Source organism: Panicum hallii, chromosome 2, assembly GCF_002211085.1.
Source record: "Panicum hallii strain FIL2 chromosome 2, PHallii_v3.1, whole genome shotgun sequence".
Classification (NCBI taxonomy): domain Eukaryota; kingdom Viridiplantae; phylum Streptophyta; class Magnoliopsida; order Poales; family Poaceae; genus Panicum; species Panicum hallii.
The window spans coordinates 51,121,609-51,140,224 of NC_038043.1; the positions used below are offsets into that span (position 1 = coordinate 51,121,609).

At 45.9% G+C, this 18,616-nt stretch overlaps 2 protein-coding genes across 2 annotated transcripts; one reads left to right on the top strand and one right to left on the bottom strand.

The window, feature by feature from the left end:
* Window positions 1-839: 839 nt before the first annotated feature.
* Window positions 840-1,973, top strand: LOC112880492 (protein LHCP TRANSLOCATION DEFECT). Its single transcript, XM_025945132.1, has 2 exons — window positions 840-1,297; window positions 1,435-1,973. Exons 1-2 carry the CDS (start codon window positions 992-994, stop codon window positions 1,687-1,689), a joined length of 561 nt encoding a protein of 186 aa, XP_025800917.1. The 5' UTR covers window positions 840-991; the 3' UTR covers window positions 1,690-1,973.
* Window positions 1,974-2,212: 239 nt separating this feature from the next.
* Window positions 2,213-10,882, bottom strand: LOC112880491 (phospholipase A I). Its single transcript, XM_025945131.1, has 18 exons — window positions 10,301-10,882; window positions 8,517-8,664; window positions 8,294-8,372; window positions 8,050-8,203; window positions 7,745-7,954; window positions 7,410-7,655; window positions 7,162-7,324; window positions 6,805-7,065; window positions 6,607-6,725; window positions 6,363-6,524; window positions 5,900-6,092; window positions 5,636-5,772; window positions 4,920-5,058; window positions 4,551-4,757; window positions 4,005-4,470; window positions 3,706-3,922; window positions 3,537-3,626; window positions 2,213-2,890 (listed from the first exon to the last, which is right to left on the bottom strand). The coding sequence occupies exons 1-18, from the start codon at window positions 10,880-10,882 to the stop codon at window positions 2,456-2,458; spliced, it is 4,008 nt and encodes a 1,335-aa protein (XP_025800916.1). The 3' UTR covers window positions 2,213-2,455.
* Window positions 10,883-18,616: the final 7,734 nt, after the last annotated feature.

Sequence of the window (18,616 nt, forward strand, 5' to 3'; positions counted from 1 at the left end):
CCATTTCTAAACAATTTTTCATGTGCACCTATTTTCCACATGATAGGTTTTTATAGAGAGGTGGAATAAAACCATATCTCATAGGTTTTTTTAGGAGATTCACTCCTACCATAACTTGGAGGCATGATGAAGAAGGCCGCAGCCAAAACTAGACTTGCAAACAGCGGTATAATCAACTATTTACCATCCTTGTGGTGCGTGAATTGCGACTATGTGAGAGGGATAAATTGCACCCCTCAAATAGTGGCAAAAAATTAAATATCCCACAAACAGCCTGACTAAGGTGCTGTTCGGATCCAACGGCAAATGGCAAAAGGGCAAATAGCAAAATTTTTGCTCCTATCACATCAGATGTTTGGACGCTAATTAGAAGTATTAAATATAGTTTAATTAAAAAACTAATTACATAGATGAGGACTAAATGACGAGACGAATCTATTAAGCCTAATTAATCCATAATTAGTAAAATTACGGTAGCATTTGCCCTTTTGCACTTTGGGGTGTTTGGATCCAAAAGTGCAAAAAAGTGCAAAAGAGCAAAAGTTTTGCACTTTCTCTTTCTCTTTCCATTGGATCCGAACAGGCCCTAAATATGAAGCCCAATTCCTCGCAAACCTTGTGTCCGTTCTCACACCCTTTTCTGCACAACAGAAAAGGACACTTTTGTATCTCTGCTGCACTTTCTGGATATCTGAATATATCTGCCGTGCTGTCTTGCATTGTGCCAGATTAAAAAGTAGTCGAGAGATTCGTAATTCAGGTAATGATCATCACCTGATTCCGTCAAACTCTTCCGGCCAATAAAAGCCTCCATACAAAACAAGTGCAGCGCCAGACAGTTGAGTTCAGTCAGTGGTGTGTTAACTTATCCACTTCCCTCGCCACTTAGCTCAGTGCCCTCCTCAGCCTCTCGCTTTGCTCTCTCCCGACGCGAACGTCCTCCGCGGTCCAAGAAGCCAAGCCGAGAAGCGCAGAGGAGGAGGAGGAGGCCATGGCGTCCATCCCGTGCACCTTCCAGCTGAGCGCCAAGACGGCGGCGGCGCCGGCGTCGAGGAGGGTGTCGCCGCGGGCGGCGGCGCAGGGGCAGGGGCTGCGGACGCCGCTGCTGGGCTCGGGCGCGGCGCGGCGCGGGTTCGGGTGGCTGCGGCCGTCGCGGCTGAGCCGGGTGGTGCCAGCGAGCGAGAGCGGGCGTGTGGGGCCCACGTGCTGGTTCAGGTTCGGGAACAAGGACGCCGAGGGCGCAGGCATCTACGGCAGCCAGGCCAGGGACGACTTCGACCGCGACGACGTCGAGCAGGTCTGAGCCCTGAACCGGCTGAAGATTGTTACTTGTTAGTGTAGCTTTGCTCATTGCCTGAATCTTGTCTAAACCTGAATCTAGCTTTGAACATTGGCCATTGCTCATTGCCTGAATCTTGCTGCTGCAACCTGCAGTACTTCAACTACATGGGGATGCTGGCGGTGGAAGGAACCTACGACAAGATGGAGGCACTGCTGAACCAGGACATCCACCCGGTGGACATCCTCCTCATGCTGGCCGCCTCCGAGGGCGACAGGCCCAAGATTGAGGAGCTGCTCCGCGCCGGCGCCAAGTACGATGTCAAGGACGTCGACGGCCGGACGGCGCTCGACCGGGCCTCCGACGAGACCAGGGAGTTCATCCTCGGATTCGCCGTCAAGAAGGCCTGATCATCATCCCCTCCTGCTCTGATGGGAGATTGGCGGATGGATGAAGGTTCTTTCGGTGTAAATTTTCGTTCCGTTTCCTAGGGCGGGTACTTGGTAGGGAGAGTTAGCCGGGAGATTCACAAGCTGTTTGCAGAGGTAGCTTTCAGTAATCACCACTTAATCAGTATCTTGCGTTCTTACTGCGTTATGAGTGTGGTGTTGGACCTGCCACTGCTCAATGAGGCCATGCTTTGTTAAGAGCTGTCCATCTATGAAACCAAGTTCAAACAAATTGCATTGTCAAATCATGAGGTCTGAAGAAAATCAGAGCTTTGTGACCAGACATTTATTGTGGAAATCGCTGCTCCTTTAGCTTTCTAGTATAAAAATTTCACATGGATCAAGGTACTTGTATCCATGAAGTTTCTCAAGAAAATTACCAAGGCCACTAGGCCAGCATCACAGCGAATCAGCCGCTAGAAACCAAAACGTCAGGCACCGGAACATTATAGAACGTTCATGCTTTCGACTTAAGCACAATGCAGATATCAAAGCCCTAATGCTTTTTATTAATCAGCTTCACTACTATGTCCAAGAGTACATATACTTTTACAGAGCCTTTCTTGGCAAAAGATTCAGTAGGGGATACATTCTGTTACCTCCGCCTGCACAACGAACACGATATGACCTCTATAACCCCACTATGAATCTGCCCTATCCTTATTCCTTTCCTGTATTTTTCATGTCCATTCTGGTGTATTTTTGTACGGTTTGTCAGTGTCACTAACTACAAAACACCGGGTAAGTGGCAGCTGTACTTCAACTTGGGATGCAATCGGAGCGCCTGCTGCAGAGCGGTGTCCACCGTCACACCCTCGCGGAACAACTTGTCATACAACAAGCACATAAACTGAGCCAGGTACTCCTCGTCGTCCATGTCATGGTTGCCGCTCTTCTCAGCGTCGCTGTCCTCCCAGTCGCTTATAGGGCTGACAGGTTCAGGTTCAGACTCGTCAGCTTCCTCATCACCGATGACAAACTTCCCATTCTCCAGGCTTCCATTTACATCCATCCCATAGTAGGCTATTGCCTGGGAATCTGGAGGCTCAATGGATGAAGAGATGACTGCTTTTGCGCCAGAGTCCATGAATGCCTTCACCAGGCCATGTGCAAGGCCATACTTACCACTGCATACAATGATCCTCTCCCTCCATGCTCCAACCTGGGGCATCATATATGTAATGAATTCGGATGCCCTAAAACTCTAGATATGCATCGAAAGAAGCGCAACAATGAATAAAAAGAAAGTGTAAACATCTTCAGCGGCCAGCGCTACTCAAAGGTTAACTTGGCCCAGGAAACAGGTTCTATTAGCTTTGTACTCCCACCATCCCAAATTATTAGTCGTTTTGGCTTTTCTAGATATATAGTTTTTGCTATTCATCTACATATATATTTATGTCTAGGTGCATAGCAAAGCCTAGGAATCTAGAAAAGCCAAAATGACTAATAATTTGGGATGGAGGGAGTAGGACTTAAAAAGATACGACGTGGTAGCAGGGTGTGATTGAGGACCTGTGCAAATGCACAAAGGCTAGTTTCACCTGCTGTTAGGGAGTTCGAAGATTGACTTTGGAAAATAATTCAATTTGGCTATTGCTTCTTCCATGGCCACATCTTAGCTAACCAAACCATTATGGTGCCATTGTCATGTTTTCTACTTGAATCCTATTCAGAGTTTTCATACAACCCATTTGGCTGCCATACTTCATAACTTTCACAGTTGGCATGTGATCTGAGGGATTAATTCTGCCACAGAACATAATATTAAGAGCAGTACATAGTGCAAGCTACACATTTTGACTTACCATCCATCTAACATCTTCAGGTGCCATGTGAACAGCAGGCACTGTCCTCCTAAACATATACGCACCAATTTCTTGGTTATCTTCCATTACCTGCGGCAATGGATAACTTAGTATAGATACATAATAATGACTTAATTGGAAACAAAGAGCAAGAAAAGGCAATTCCTACTTGTGTTTGACGACCTATATAGCGGTGGTGTATCCCACCAATTTCAAAAGATGGCCATTCAGCAACCAACTCAGATAAACATGAAATCTTGGACAAGGAATATGCGCCTTTGCTATTACGCCCACGCAACAAGTTTGACAAGCTAGTTTTAACAGACTGCAGAAACCTGTCTGCAAGTTCTCCGGGTTCAGCAACCACAAATACATCATTCTGCCAACTGCAACAGTAGTTCTTTTGTCAGACACTCATAACTATAAACCAGAAAGAAAATAAAATATGATGAAGCATGTGAAAGATACCTCAATACTGAACCGGTTGAATCATTTTGAAGAGCCAGGTGTATCACACCGACTTGAGTCATATTCTGCAATTTATCATACAGTGACCTAACATGTGCAGATGGCTGCCTTGACTTCAGTGGTGATGTTGGCGGTGAGGACTTTGTAATTGGGTGGCCATCCAAGCTAAGCGGCGGAACTAGGTCAATTCGACCAATCCGTTGAGTGCCCTCTGGACTGTATAGAAGTGGACTAGATGGGAAACTTCCAGTAAACAAGGGAGAAGTTATTGGAGTAGGAAGTGCAGTGGCTGGCTTCCCAAACCCAGAAGCACTGTTTATAAGAGCTAATCTAATACCATTCTGGGAGCAGAAAGATTCAAGGGAACGTGCATGATTTATTTTCTTCCCAAAATCAGGACTAAATGAAGCCTCCACAAGTAAAACCACACGCCTCCACCCTAAGGTAGGATTACTTTCACTGAAACCTGTTAAGAGAGAATGAAAAGAATGTATTAACCAAATAATCCAAATGTTTGAAAAATGCTGAAATATGAGAAAGACAAACCTTGATTTAATGATGTCAGTCTTGAAAATGACAGGGATTTGTAAATATCAGATGACTTTTCTTCCTCTTGGTATCTTGGGACCAGAAGCTCACAAAGATTCTTGAAAGCCAGAAAATTCTTCTGAATGTACTCCTCAGTCGCAGCTTCCAACTTAAGCCAGATAGCAGGATCAGTCTCATCTAACTCCATACCACACCGTTCATCAACTGCCAAAATAACAAGAAGCTCACTGATTTGAATATGCAGGCTTATCAGGTTCAAACATTTCAAAAGTAGTGCAAAATTATGGTTATGTTGCTACGGCTTCCAACACGTTAATAACTTCCTTTTCTTGAGCAAATGTTAAGGGTTTCCTCAAGTTGAATTACCTGGATTAAAGCGGAAATATTGCATTTCAGGAAGCATTGGTATCAGTGTATCCAAAGTTTCTTCAACTCTTTCCACTGAGCATGCACTTTCTATTAACACTTGCCCTGTGTCCAAGTAGCGCCATCCACCTCTCCGACTCTAGATGCATACGTGGAATAAACATATATATATAAGAAACTCTGGGCCAAAGATGTATATCTCATATCAAAGTTCTCTGGGAGTCTAAAGGTAATTTAGTGTACAAGCTAGCATTTAAATTTACAAAAATCAGTACTCATATTTGATCATTTCAGTCTCTTAGTAATACATGTAGGCCTGTTTTCTACAAGATGGAGGACAATATATGCTACTTAAATACTTCTGAGTTACACTGGCTAGACCGTTGAAGTCGGGGGATCAATGAATCCAGGTTCGAAGGTTGGTACAACCTTCTTAAGGGCAAAACCAGGGCCACATCTCTCCACCTGGTCAAGTCTTTTAAATACTCCCTCAAAATACATGTTTTTGGATTTGTGTCGGATAAACCTGTTTAGTTTAGACTATTTATACATAAAGAATTATGTAGATTGGCTATGTAATGTAGATGTTGCCAGATTCAACATTAAAAGTACTTCCACCTTCTATCAAGACAATTTCTGAATATTCAGATTGTTTGACTACCTATAGCTGAGTGTTTAAATTATTTTCAACAACAGAACAAGAACCATTGCATTACCTTAATTGGAACTGATCCACATCCTATCGAGACTAGACAATCTATCCGTGTATCTGGCCACAAAAGTTGTGCTTCTCTTATGGCAAAGATTGTGGGATTGTTGGCTACAATAGCTCCGTCTTGCCAACGATTTGCATCTGAAGAAAGATGATCAGAAAAGAATAAGAATAATGACTGAGGAACATGCCATATCAAGAGGCCTCCAAGAAATAGAGGCACTCTGTAACGCAAAATAGAAGCCACATTGACTCTACAAATATTTACCAACAGAAAAATCATCCAGATAATATGGAGCTGCAGAAGATGCTCTTATCGCTTCCCACACACGATGCTTGCAGCTCCCCATGAAGGCACCGCGTTTAATACCAACTGGTGCACCAGAAACAGTCGTACCGACTGCACCAATCGATGGACTTTCTACAATTCCTGGTGATACCTCCAGAGTGCCAGGAGGATACTGTAACAGGTTGTTGGGTTAACATATGAATATATATTCCAATTCTCAACAGTCAATAATAAAGGGAAAAGAGAACGAAACAAATGCGAAGCTATGTCCTTGTGCCCTTGTGGTCAACATATACTATGATGAGCAAAGCAATACAAAAGGTGCATTTTTAGCTATATTTTTATTTAATTATGAGGATTAAGTTGGTTCCATCATACAGCGTGAGAAACTGATTTAGAACTGAGAATAGAAAAAAAATTCAGGCAGGATAAGAAGACAAACCTGATAGTTACGGAATATATATGGTTGGGCAGGCATGACACTGACTAAAGTGGATACAGCAAAAACCTTCGGAATGCCTTTTACAGCAGATTCAATTAGAAGGTCACCATCTTCATCGGCGCACATTTCTTTTAGTAACCTCTCAAATTGATCTGCACTGTGCTGTAATTAAACCCTTAGTCACTCCAGTATTCATTAACATGAAACAGCACACATAATATCAAACTTATCACTTCATTAATACCTTGGACCCATGTACAACCACTCTAAAACTTTGTGACGAACTTTTGAAAAGTTGATCAATCTTCTCCTTCCAAGTAGCAGCTTCATCCTTTGGGATAGGTTCAGCAAACACAAGTTTTCCTAGGAAAATCAACAGTTCAGTTGGTAACAAAACATATTGGCATTGGCGAGGAAACTTCAAAAGGCAAAAGAGATGCACCAAGTTTTGTGTATATTTCTTCACACTGATCCAAAGTCATCTGCTTGATTCCAAGAGCCATTGCAAGCATGCCACCAGTGGATGTACCACATATAAGGTCAAACATTTCATGTATGCGTTTCCCAGTTCCTTGCTCTATCTGTTTAAGCATTTGAACAGTTGCAAGGCCCTTCATGCCACCACCATCCATTGATAGAATGCGTAGGCCCTTCTTAGCAACTGGCCTTCCTCTTATTGCTCGACGCAAGTTCTCATTCTCCCCTAAATGGTTTGAAAAGATTCACAAACACATCAAGACATGCATATGGTTATTAATTATGCACAAGGAGTGATAGCAAGGACCAAGAATAAGTATACCTAAGATTGCCAAAGCACGTGCAGCTGCCTTTGCCACACGACGCTCTTGTGAGAGAGTTAAGCGGATTAAAAGGTCACGCAAGCTTTCAGAATGCATGAGGGTGCGACGAGTCTCCAAGCAGAAAGCCAAATTGCCAACTGCAAATAGAGATAGACGTTGCACCTAACAAAAGGAAGCAAATAATGATGAGCTCTCTGGTGGTTATCCAACAATATATCAACCAGAGCCTAAATCCAGTTCATCTTGCCTCGGAGTTCTTATGTGCACAAAGTGCTTTCAGTGACTTCAGCACATCTTTCGTCAACATCTTTTGAGCAACGTGATCGGAAACAAAAGTTAAGGTGACGACTACTTGTAATACTGATACTAACTCTTCTTCATCAGATGATTTCAGTACAGCTTCAATAGGCTTCATAATGTCACACTTAATCAGCTGCATGGCTGATGTAATATCAGATGCCAGTGATGAAATAGCAAGGCATGCCTGCTCAACCTGCAAAGGTAATTGAAAATTAAAAAAGAATAAGGTAGCTCGAAACATGAATCACTACAGAGAGGTAGTTGGGGTATGTAGTGTTGTACCACATGACGATTATCACTGCTTATCATGCTTATAAGCTGCCTGACAGCATTCTCTTCTTTGCTAATAGCAACATGGTTGCTGCGATCTTCCATTATTTTGGCCAAAGCAGAAGCCAGCAAAGGATGGTGACAGGAAGAGAAACGGAAAACAAGAGAGAAAAAGGCGCTAAGTTTGTGTCTGGTTGCAATGAAGTAGGAACTGTTCTCAGTCTGAAAATAAAATCCAAACACTCTTATCAGAAAAGGTGGTAGTTATGAGATGACCTAACTAAGAGAACAATAGAAGGAGATGATAGTTTATGTACCTCTATTTGCACAGTGACAGATTTAAGACTTTCCACTGCTTCAATTCTAATATTTGCAAGTGTGAGATGCCTGAGATTATGCAGTGGCAAAATTTCTGGAAGAAACTCTAGAGGATTTCCAAACAAGCGCAAAATTCGGAGCTTGGGCATTGACCTGTGGGGAACAGAGAATGAATCATGAGGAGATGGCACCAATTAGAAGCAATCACTATGACAAAGAACTCCACAGATAAGCATTAATAACCTGAAATCCAACAATGGCCGGACAAGCCTGTTATGTTCTAGTGATAATTCCTCCAGCATAACACATTGTCGCAGTTCTACTGCTTGTGTGAGAAACAAAAAAAAATTAGATTGCTGCGAGGGCAGTTGATTATGTATGATCTTGACCAAATGGAAATCTGCAGAAGTTAGAAGCTATAAAGAAATCTTTAGAGCTATATAGATTAAATTGCATGCACACTAACCAGGGACAGAAATTAGCATGTTGTTGTTAACTGACAGCACTTTCATATTCTTCAAGGCACCAACTTCAGGGGGCAAAACTGACAATTTATTATTGTCAAGATATAGCTTCTCGAGAAGTGGAAGGCGGGTTAACTCAACTGGAAGAACCTGCCAAATATTTTTGTAGCATTTCATAGTTATGAGTAATATCTAGATACCCATCACCCTAAATTTCATACCCATATAGATAGGTGAAGAAAGCAACAGGAAACTTGGGGGTTTATTCAATACACACAAATACACAATGTATGTTCACAAAGCAGAAACAACAATAATAACGCAATGTTCCTATACCCTCTTCTGCTTCTCATTTACCTGAAAACATGTTTTCCACCTCTTGAAATAAATGACAGCCAGTTTAGCCTCAATTTTGGGGCTCAGTTTGGTCGTTTCTTTGCGTGTGTTTTTCATGGTGCACATGGCCTAAGGTTTGAGTTTCGGATGCTACTTTCATTTTATCTTTTTGGTTTTGTAACTTGTTCGTCTTCTTCTTCAATGAAATGACACACATCTCTCCCGCCCCTTCGGGGGTTAAAAATGAAAGAAGGGGATGACATCCTACTCTCAGTGGGCACAAATGTTGTGATAGGTCTAACTGACAACCTAACCCCAGTTTAGCATATCTGCTGTATCAATAAACTGAAATGCACTATCTGTTTCATTTCCTTTTTAAGGATCACCCTGAATGTGCCTTTACACCATCCAATAAAAAATGCATCAAATGGTAAGCTTATGCCAGATTATATTACGCCATTTGCAATTCTGCCCCAACTCTAACCGCACATTGCCCTCCTCTTTAAAAAGGATAAAAGGGTTGAATCACAGATTTAAAGTTTCACCAGCATACTCCACTGGAGTGGAAAAATGAAGTACACACTGGGCAAACTACGAAAATGCTAGCATTTAACAATATATGAATATTAGTGACGAATTTCCTCACAAATACAGTTACTAACGAAAATCCCATATGATAAGCTGCTGTACTGATCAGATATACTTGAAGCAAAGCGAAAAGGTGATCAGGTTATTGATATACTTGGTAGTTAGTTCAAAGTTTTCCAAAGTTAATCAAGTATAACCATACTCAAACATGATATAAAGCACCCAACAAAATCCTAAGTACAAGATTGAGGCTGTAATTCACACAAAATTACAAGTCCCAACTCCTAAGACTGTAACATTGCGATTGTATTATTGTTTGGTGAATTCATTGATAATGCATATTTGATATTTCTTTACCTTAATCAGGGAATGTTTAACAAACAGATAAAGGAAGCAATCAAACAAACTCCATCAGATCTCACATGATTGCATACAACTAGATGGCTATACATCAACAAGGAGCAACTATAGCAAGCACAATTTGACAAGAGCAAAACAAAAGAACAATCGAAATGTTTGGATTTGGTGGCAAAAGTTAACAGCCACAGAGGTCTTTGGTAAACAAGCAACATCATCAAAGTTAGACAACCCATGGTTAGAACTGATCAGAATATCTAAAACTAATAGTAGATGAATGCAGGGCAGCCAAACACAGCGCCTAAGTGGCATTTGCATAAATCTGATCAAAATCTCTACACAAACACCTAAAACACCACAATGCCACATCCGAGATCGCAGAGCAGCTACAGGCCTAGCTGAATTCTCCGCCAATAAAGCGTGCATGGAAATGATGGATGTTGGGAAGTGGTTTCGTTTTGCTGGGATGAGAAGCTAGGGAGTAGGGAGTGAAGAACGGACTCACCGACAATCCGCAGTTGCAGAGGCTGAGCATGGTGACTGGGCGCCAGTGATCCGCGAGCACGGGCACGCCTGCGGCAGCGGTGGGCCCGTCCACTGCCGGCGCGGGCGCGAGGTTGGATCTGATGAGACGCGCGAGCACGCCCCCGCCGTCGCCGCTTCCCAGCGCGGACCCTGGGGCGCGCGACACGCGCACCGACCGCAGCGCCTCCCGCCTCCGGACCACCCGCATCTCGATCCGCACCCCTTCCTCCCCGCCGTCCATCGGGGTCAGGTCGACGGAGACGGCGTCGTGTGGCGGGGGCAGCGCGACCATGAGCTGGGACTGGAGCCGCAGCGCGACCTGGTCCTCGTCGTCCCCCGCCGACCAGTCGAGGTCGATGCGGAAGCCGAGGTCGCCGTTGCGGGTGGCGGCGGTGGGCGAGGAGGAGCATGCCAGGGTCGAAGACGCCGAGAAGGAAGGGGACGAGGAGGCCGGAGCGGACGGGGACGAGGGCTGACGGTCGTCGGTGTCGGCATAGTCGCCGTAGTCGAGGGTGAGGTGGAAGATCTCGGAGCTGCGCTTCCAGCCTAGGCCCCACGACATGGCGGCCGCGGCCTCCGCATCAAATGGCGGGGGCCAGGGCTACGTCCCGCGGTCGCGGAGGCCGGAGGCGGCCGCGTGGAGCCGGCGCGAGGCCGGCGACGAGACGTCGAGAGGAAGGCGGAAGGAGGGAGGGGAGAGGGGAGGCGTTTGCGCCTGCAGCTTGTTCGGTTTGTTTGGTCTGGTCTCTCTGGAATTTCTGGGTTTATTTTGGTTTTTTCGTTGCGGGGTTTTACGAGCTCCACGACGTACAGCCCGGTCCACCGGGCAGCGTCTCCTGCACGAATTCTTGTGATGGTTTCGTTAGGACGGGTTCCACTTCCACTAGTCAAGCGCTCCAGTTTCTAGAAGAGTCTCGTGCACGACGTAATGGCGCGAGAGATTCATGTGGTCGGTGCAAGGGCAATTTGTTTAAGCACTCGCGAATGTCTGGTGATAACCGGAAAAGTGTTAGGGCGTGCCCAGCAGTTGGCGATGTAGCTAGCTGAATCGGACATGAAGGAGAAAAGCAGGCGAGAGAGTGTCACTAACGACGAATCAGGCTATTTTACGCTGATCCATCATAACAACCTAATATATTTGGACTAAGTTCATATTTAAATCCTAGTATTAATGCACAAAAATATTAAACTTTAGCAAGTGCTATGAGGATGCTAAAATTTAGTCAAATTTAAAAATAAGGGCAAAACATTATATGAGAAAAAGGAACGGCTATAACAGTAGGTCATGTGGGCTATAGCTTTTGTAAAATTCACAATGAATAGCACAAAAGCTGGCAGTAATGGTAGGAGGAGAGAGAGGGGATGGAGAGATATACTCATAAATTATTATTTATTTTTTATAGGTGGTCCATAAGCTAAGCTTACCAGTACATTTTGCTATGGAATACTGTATGATCACTGCTTGAACGGTTCAGCTATTTGATTGGATTATTTATTTCCCAGGCACATATGATCACTAACCTTTGAGGATAACAGGCATCATGTGATTTCCTGGGCCAGATAAAAAATTGTGCAGATGCAGATGCAGCTAACTGATGTCGAGAGCGAACCTGTCCCCACCAAGATCCTAATTACTATCATACCCTTAACGCTATTAATTGGATTTTTAAAAATACCTTCCATAGATCAATGGCCACAAAAAATTCAAGGGGAAAGTACCTGAAAGTACCCTTTGATACTTTACAATCATTGTAACAAAGAGGAGATGGATACGCTGAAAGAGGTGACGGATTCCCTGTACGGGAAAAAATCATTAGTGTTGAACGCTCTAGTGAGTTGGATCGTCAAATGTGATCATACTATATTTGAAGAAGATCATCCACATATTAGAATTTCTCTCCCAACACACGTTTAGTGCTTGCTAGAATAATCATGTCACCGCTACATGTATAGCAACATAAACTAAGTGTGCAAGCAAGGTAAATCAATTTAGTTTTCCATCAGCCAATTTCATACTTTATAAATTTTATACCAGCCAATTTACATACTGTAATTCCACACTTTCTCAACCAGGGCGATCAGTGCATCTCGCTTCCTTCCCCCGCGGACGTCCTCATCGTCTCCAACTCCCCCGGACTGCCGTGGAGTGAGGTCCATCCGGGCTCGGGTTGATTTCTTCCTTCCCCGGTGAGTAAGCCAGAAGAAGCCCTAGGTTGCTTGAACAGTCCGCGCGCTCTTCTCCGTCCCTGTGTGCCTTCGAATCTAAATCTTCCTTCCCGGGGATTGGTACCTCGATCCGTGGCGGATTTGTTTGCCACCCATTCCCCGCTCCTCGTATTAATCATGTTTGCCCGTGAATTTTAGTTTCCAGGGAAAATGCAGTCCAAAGACTAGGGGGGCAGAGGCATATGCAGTCATTCCCTGCATCATTTTTGCTGTTAATGCTATAATGGATAAAAGTGTAAGCTTGCTGCAACAGTACAAATGTCTAACGATCCGCCTGCTCCTGGGCCAAGACTGCAGATTTGAGCATCCTTTTTTTAAAAAGGAAACTGAACATCCTCCCTATGCCGTCCGGAACCTGCCATCCAGCGCTCGATGAGAAGAGCAGCAACGCCACAGCCATGTGAGCACGCCTCACCTGCCTGCCGCGTCCGTGGCAGCAGCAACAGAACGGTGCCTCTTCGACGTAGTTACGTGGTACTCGGTACTCCCCATCAGCTGCGCCAACTGCACCCAACCTTGTGCTGCAGGGCAGCAGCAGGATTCGGCAGTCGGGTGTGAAGCAGAGGGACGAAAGCGCGGGCTGGCCATGGATCACTAGTGAGGTTAGATGTGTCCAAGCCTGAATGCTTCGCGCCTCTGCAGTTAACGGAGATAGAGTAAGATGCATTCATACAAATTCTCTAGGATCGATCCAGCAACGCGCTCAACTAATTGAAGTCGTCAACGCGCGCGCTCAAATAAGACTAGCAAAATTTAAGGCCATCAGAAGGCAACCGGCAATAGATCGATCAAGTTTAAGCACTGACCAACATCGCGCGCAAATCAACAAAGTGGAGGCAATGCAATTACCGTTTGGGACCCAGGAACTTGGGGGATTCTGTTGGAAGCAGGGAGGCTGCGAAGAAGTACGGTTTTAAATTGATCATGTGTCCATGTCCGCGTCATCAGTTGCAAGATCTTCCTCCCCTCTGATGTACTACTGAACAACTGAACCCACCACTTGCTTGTCCTTCAGCCAGTACAACAGTTCGTTGAATTCATGGGCTTGTTAGTAGAACAGTTTGTTCAAGTCCAAGAGGATAGCAGGTTCAATTCGACGAGATTGGCATGCAAAGATCGTCGTAAGCATGACAGATGCAGTATGAAGCTGCTTGCCGTCAGGTTCGGTCGCATCCACTGCTCGCAATTAGCCAGCGTGCGCAATCCCGGCACCTTGTTCTAGACAGAGCGCGGGCATCGAAGACATAATCTTATCCATGGCGTTGTACGCCCCCGCCGCGACGCCGTCCTGCAGTAGTACGCCGCGGCGTCGTCGCCATGGACGACGAAGCATGAGCACGATGTCCACGCCGTCCGCAGCCGCGGCCTCCATTAGTCATGGGGATGCGATGGTCCGGCCGCCTGCCGGCAAGGTGGCGTCAACTGTCAAGGAATGGATGGCTCCAGCCTCAAGTTGAAAGCGGCGGCTCAGTACCGAGGAAAGCGGCACGCGTGGGGTCGCCGGCGCCGGCGTTGGCGCCGCATATGGGTACACTCGGTTGCAGCCTTGCAGGTCGGTGGCGCTGGCGTGCGGCGACGGGGTTGGCGGCGGCGCGTATTGCCCGCCTGCAACTTTTACACGAAACCCCCAATTGCGATCCAAAATATACGAAAACCCCCTGATTTGGATCGCGATTAATAATCGCGATCCAATATTTTATAATAAATCTCTGACTTGGATCGTGATTATTTATAATAAACCCCTGATTTGGATCGCGATTAATAATCGCGATCCGATTTTTGACATAAACACCCCTGGTGTTTTTCAGATAAGCCCCTCTTCTTCCTCGTCCGGGTTGCCCCGTCCTCGTCGCGACGATCCGCCGACGCAAGCGGCCGCCGCACCCGCACCTCTTGCCCAGTGCAGGCGCAAGCTCAAACCCATTGCTTCCCCCTCAAACCTCATAGCCAACTCTTCCCTCGCCCGTCCCACTTGAGATTCGTCAGCTCCTGTGCGGCAAGGACATCGGGGCCGCGATTCGCTTCGCTGATCCGCCTACCTCGTCTGATCGTTGGCGTGCGGGATGAGATGAGGCATCCTATGGCGACGTGGTGTGGTCTTCAAGGGGCTGGTGCTGATGCTGACGCTGACGCTGCAGCGATCCAGAACGCAGATCAACTCATTCAGAATAGAGCTGCTGGCCCTGCGCACAGGTACATCCGGGATTCAGGGTTGAGCATGCATTTCCAGCAGCTCAGGCGCCTCACTGCTGCTACTCCCCATGTGACTTGTGAGCTAGACTGCTAGACCAAGAATACACTGAAACTTTGTGTACTGTGGAAGTTTGAGGAAAGGAAGGTGTATCGATTGATCGGATACAGGTTTTGCAAAAGTGCCAGGGATATTCTGATAGGCTATTCTGAATTCTGAAACGAGACAACGCACGCAGCACACTGCGCATGCACGAGGTGAGAGACGCCGAGCGAGGACGCCAAACTCTTCGGGAGCCTGAAGCTGGGGAAGGAGCCCATTCAGAAGTAGAGGATGTTCTCCGGAAGCATCATTAGTGAGAAGGCATTCGGGGCTCTGACTCTTGTCTGAATTCGCAGGCGTTGCTTCGCGTGTAGTATGTTTTGTTGAGTTACTGCCGAGGTAATACGATGGAGGCAGGAATAATACTCGGGGAAGCAGTCGTGCGTGCACCGCCGCGCTGACACTTCTCGCAGAGACCAACTATAGCTATCTAGGTCTAGGAAGAACGTCGTCGTCGTCGCGCACCGATCGACCGCACGTCCAGACCGAGACGGCGAGATCCTACCCTTTTCAACGGTCAAGCTGCGCTGGGGATAAAACCGGCCGGCACCACCGCACCAGCACTAGCAGCTAGCTAGTTGTGGCCTGCCTCTCATCTTCAACCACGGGCACAGCTCCGGCCGCCAAGTCGCAGGAAGCCAGGAGCGGTGTCTGAAAAGCTTCCAGAATTCCAGAAGCACATGCTTTGAATTCCAACGACACGACCCCCGGCCCGGCCCGGTGGCGTTCGCCGCCGGTCGTCGTCGCAGGCGCACCTGCGATTTTTCACGATGAATGCGCTCCGATCCGCGCCTTGCTTTTTACTCCTGTAAGCACGCACTAGAGTTTCCTGCTTTCCGGCTCGTCGCCGGCCGCCTGACGACAGAGATAGCTAGCTTTTCGATGCCTGCTTGCTGGGTTCGTTCTCGTCACCTTCAACTCCTCGCGCTGTTGTTCGTCTTGTTCTTCTAGTAGGTGGTACATTAATTATCAGCATCTAATGCGGATATATAGCAGTCAGGTGAAGCGAGCCATGTAGCTAGCTTTTTCAGTGGAAACATGATCGATACTGAATTACTGATGACCTGATGCGAGCGACGGTGAAACGTCAAAATCTAGACCGCCGGGGGCAAATCACCTGGCTTATAAGTGGCTCTTCCGGAAAATGAAATGGTAAAGGGCATTGAATACCATTCTAGAAGGTCAGAAAGGGAATGATGCCGTGTTATACTATATACGTTCGTCCAGTATTTATGCATGTGGAGTCAGGGTCATGGAGAAGTTGGAAGCTTGTCACAGGTATTAGCATGTCAGGTCATCATGGAAAGAGAGGCTGCAAGAAGGTAACTTCGGATGTGACAGGGTCACCAACTGATGAATATTGACAATAATCTAGCTACTTATCAAGGTTTAGGAGAACCTACCTAACTCATCTTGAACTAATTAATTAGCTCGTTCTTCCAAAAGCCATTTATTTAGGAACGGAAGGAATATTAATTTGGGCACAAAAATTGGAAAACTAGTATGTGCTACGAAATTATATACGGAAACCCTTCAATTTATTGAATTACTACATAGAAGGAAAAGATTGTTCAAATCATGATCCTGCATCTGATCGGAACTCCAATGGTAATATTGCAAATCATAAGATCATAACTAATAGAATCGTAAAATCATAGATTATACTTAATAGAATCGTAGAATCAACCTAAGGAACTAAGATCGTACAATCGCACGACAAAAATCAAAACTTTAACAACTATATAACCCACTACACCAATATAGGTGCTCACATTTGCCTAGTGATTAAACTTCAAGTAAAAACAATTCATGCACACGTAGATGCGTTCAGTGGTAAAAGGCGTGCCCATGCTAAAGAGATCGAAGACATAACCCCCCATTTGGTATGGGCATGGATCATGGATGTGGTGCGTTCACGAGAATGCGCTTCGCCGCCTGACCTCGGAAAAAAAAAGGAATAATTTGTGCACACTAATTGCGCGCCAAGTTGAGAAGAAAAGGGGGAGATCGGTGATTTATAAGGGTGTGTTCGTTTTTTAGTCTAAAGTTTAGAGGTGTCACATCAAAGAGAATAGTCTAATTACAAAACTAATTGCAGAATCCCAGGGCTAATTCGCGAGACGAATCTAATGAGGTATATTAGTCCATGATTAGCGGATGATACTGCAGCATCACTGTGGCAAATTATGGATTAATTAGGGTCATTAAATTTGTCTCGCGAATTAGCACCCATCTATGCAAAAAATTTTATAAACAGATTTTATTTAATATTTATAAATAGTAAGATTCTCTTTGATGTGACGGGTCTAAACTTTAGAGGGGAGGAAACAAACACACCCTGAGATCTAAATTTTAGAGAGATCCCATCAAAGAGAATATTGTCATTTAGAAGTATTAAATAAAGTCTAATTACAAAACTAATTGCAGAACCCCAGGGCTAATTCGCGAGACGAATCTAATGAGGTATATTAGTCCATGATTAGCGGATGATTACTGTAGCATCATTGTGGCAAATTATGGATTAATTAGGGTCATTAAATTTGTCTCGCGAATTAGCACCCATTTGTGCAAAAAAAATTGTAATTAAACTTTATTTAATACTTCTAAATGATAAGATTCTCTTTGATGTGATGGGTCTAAAATTTAGAGGCTAAGAAAGAACACACCCTAAGCTGCAATGTTTAAGTAGAGTATCCTATGGAAATGCGCCTTGATTCGGTGACTAAACAACCACGTGCAGAAATTGGAAAGTAGAAAAAGGTGCACTGCATGCAATGCATCTAGCTATATACCATAGTTAGAAATTTAGACTCATCTAAAACATACACGTTCTAGATGGCCTACTGTAAGGCTGTTCCCAGCGGCTCCCCTAAACTGGCCCCCATGCGGTATTTGATGCAGGATAGCCACTGTAGCTTCCCCAGCAGCGACCACATCCCGCGTCCGAAACACGGAATCGTCTCTCTCCTGCTCCCTTTTCCACACCTTCTCTTTCCTATATCCCATCCGTTCTGACCTGTATTCAAACGACACGTGGAGGTGGGCATATCATCAGGTACAATAGGAAGCTGCATGCGGGAGACCCTCCGCAAGCTGCTGGGAGCAGCTCTCCGATAGCAGTGCGGACCACGCGGATCCCAGGCCTGTTGCTGCGCTCTTTCCCTGTCGGAATGGAACAAGTGCCGGGAACAGCCTAATATATAAAATAGTCCGTTCGTTATCCTTCTGCCAGCCGCGACACAGTGAACTTACGTACTCAGCAGCCGCCGCGCGCCATGGCCCCCGCGCCCTTGGCAAGTTGCTCATTCTAATTTCCATGCATGGTCTTGCAAGTGCAAAGCCTCCCGGGCTCCCTGCACAGTAGCACGCACGGGTTCACCGAGCAGACAGGAACTTTCCGCCAACTCAACGGCTTCTTCATCCATCCTCCCCTACACCGAAAGCGAAACGTAGCAGCAGTCCCGTGCCCGTGCCGGCCCTTACTTGCCGTCAATGGTCAAACGACGCCCGTGGAGCGAGGGTCTCCAGCTCTCCACCATCGCGTGCTCTCCTGTCTCGTTAGCTAATCGTTCGATCGCCACTATATATATTATACGTATACATCGTCCACTCCTCGTGCCAGTCTGCCAGAGTAAGCAAGCGCGCCGCGCTCTCAGCCTAGGCGGCGCCGTGTCACCGTCGCGGTCGCGGCCGGCCGGCGCATCCCATCCGGTCGCCCAGCACTCGGATGCCCGGCCCTCTTCTTCGCTGATCCTTGCGCCCAACGAGCGGGGAGCG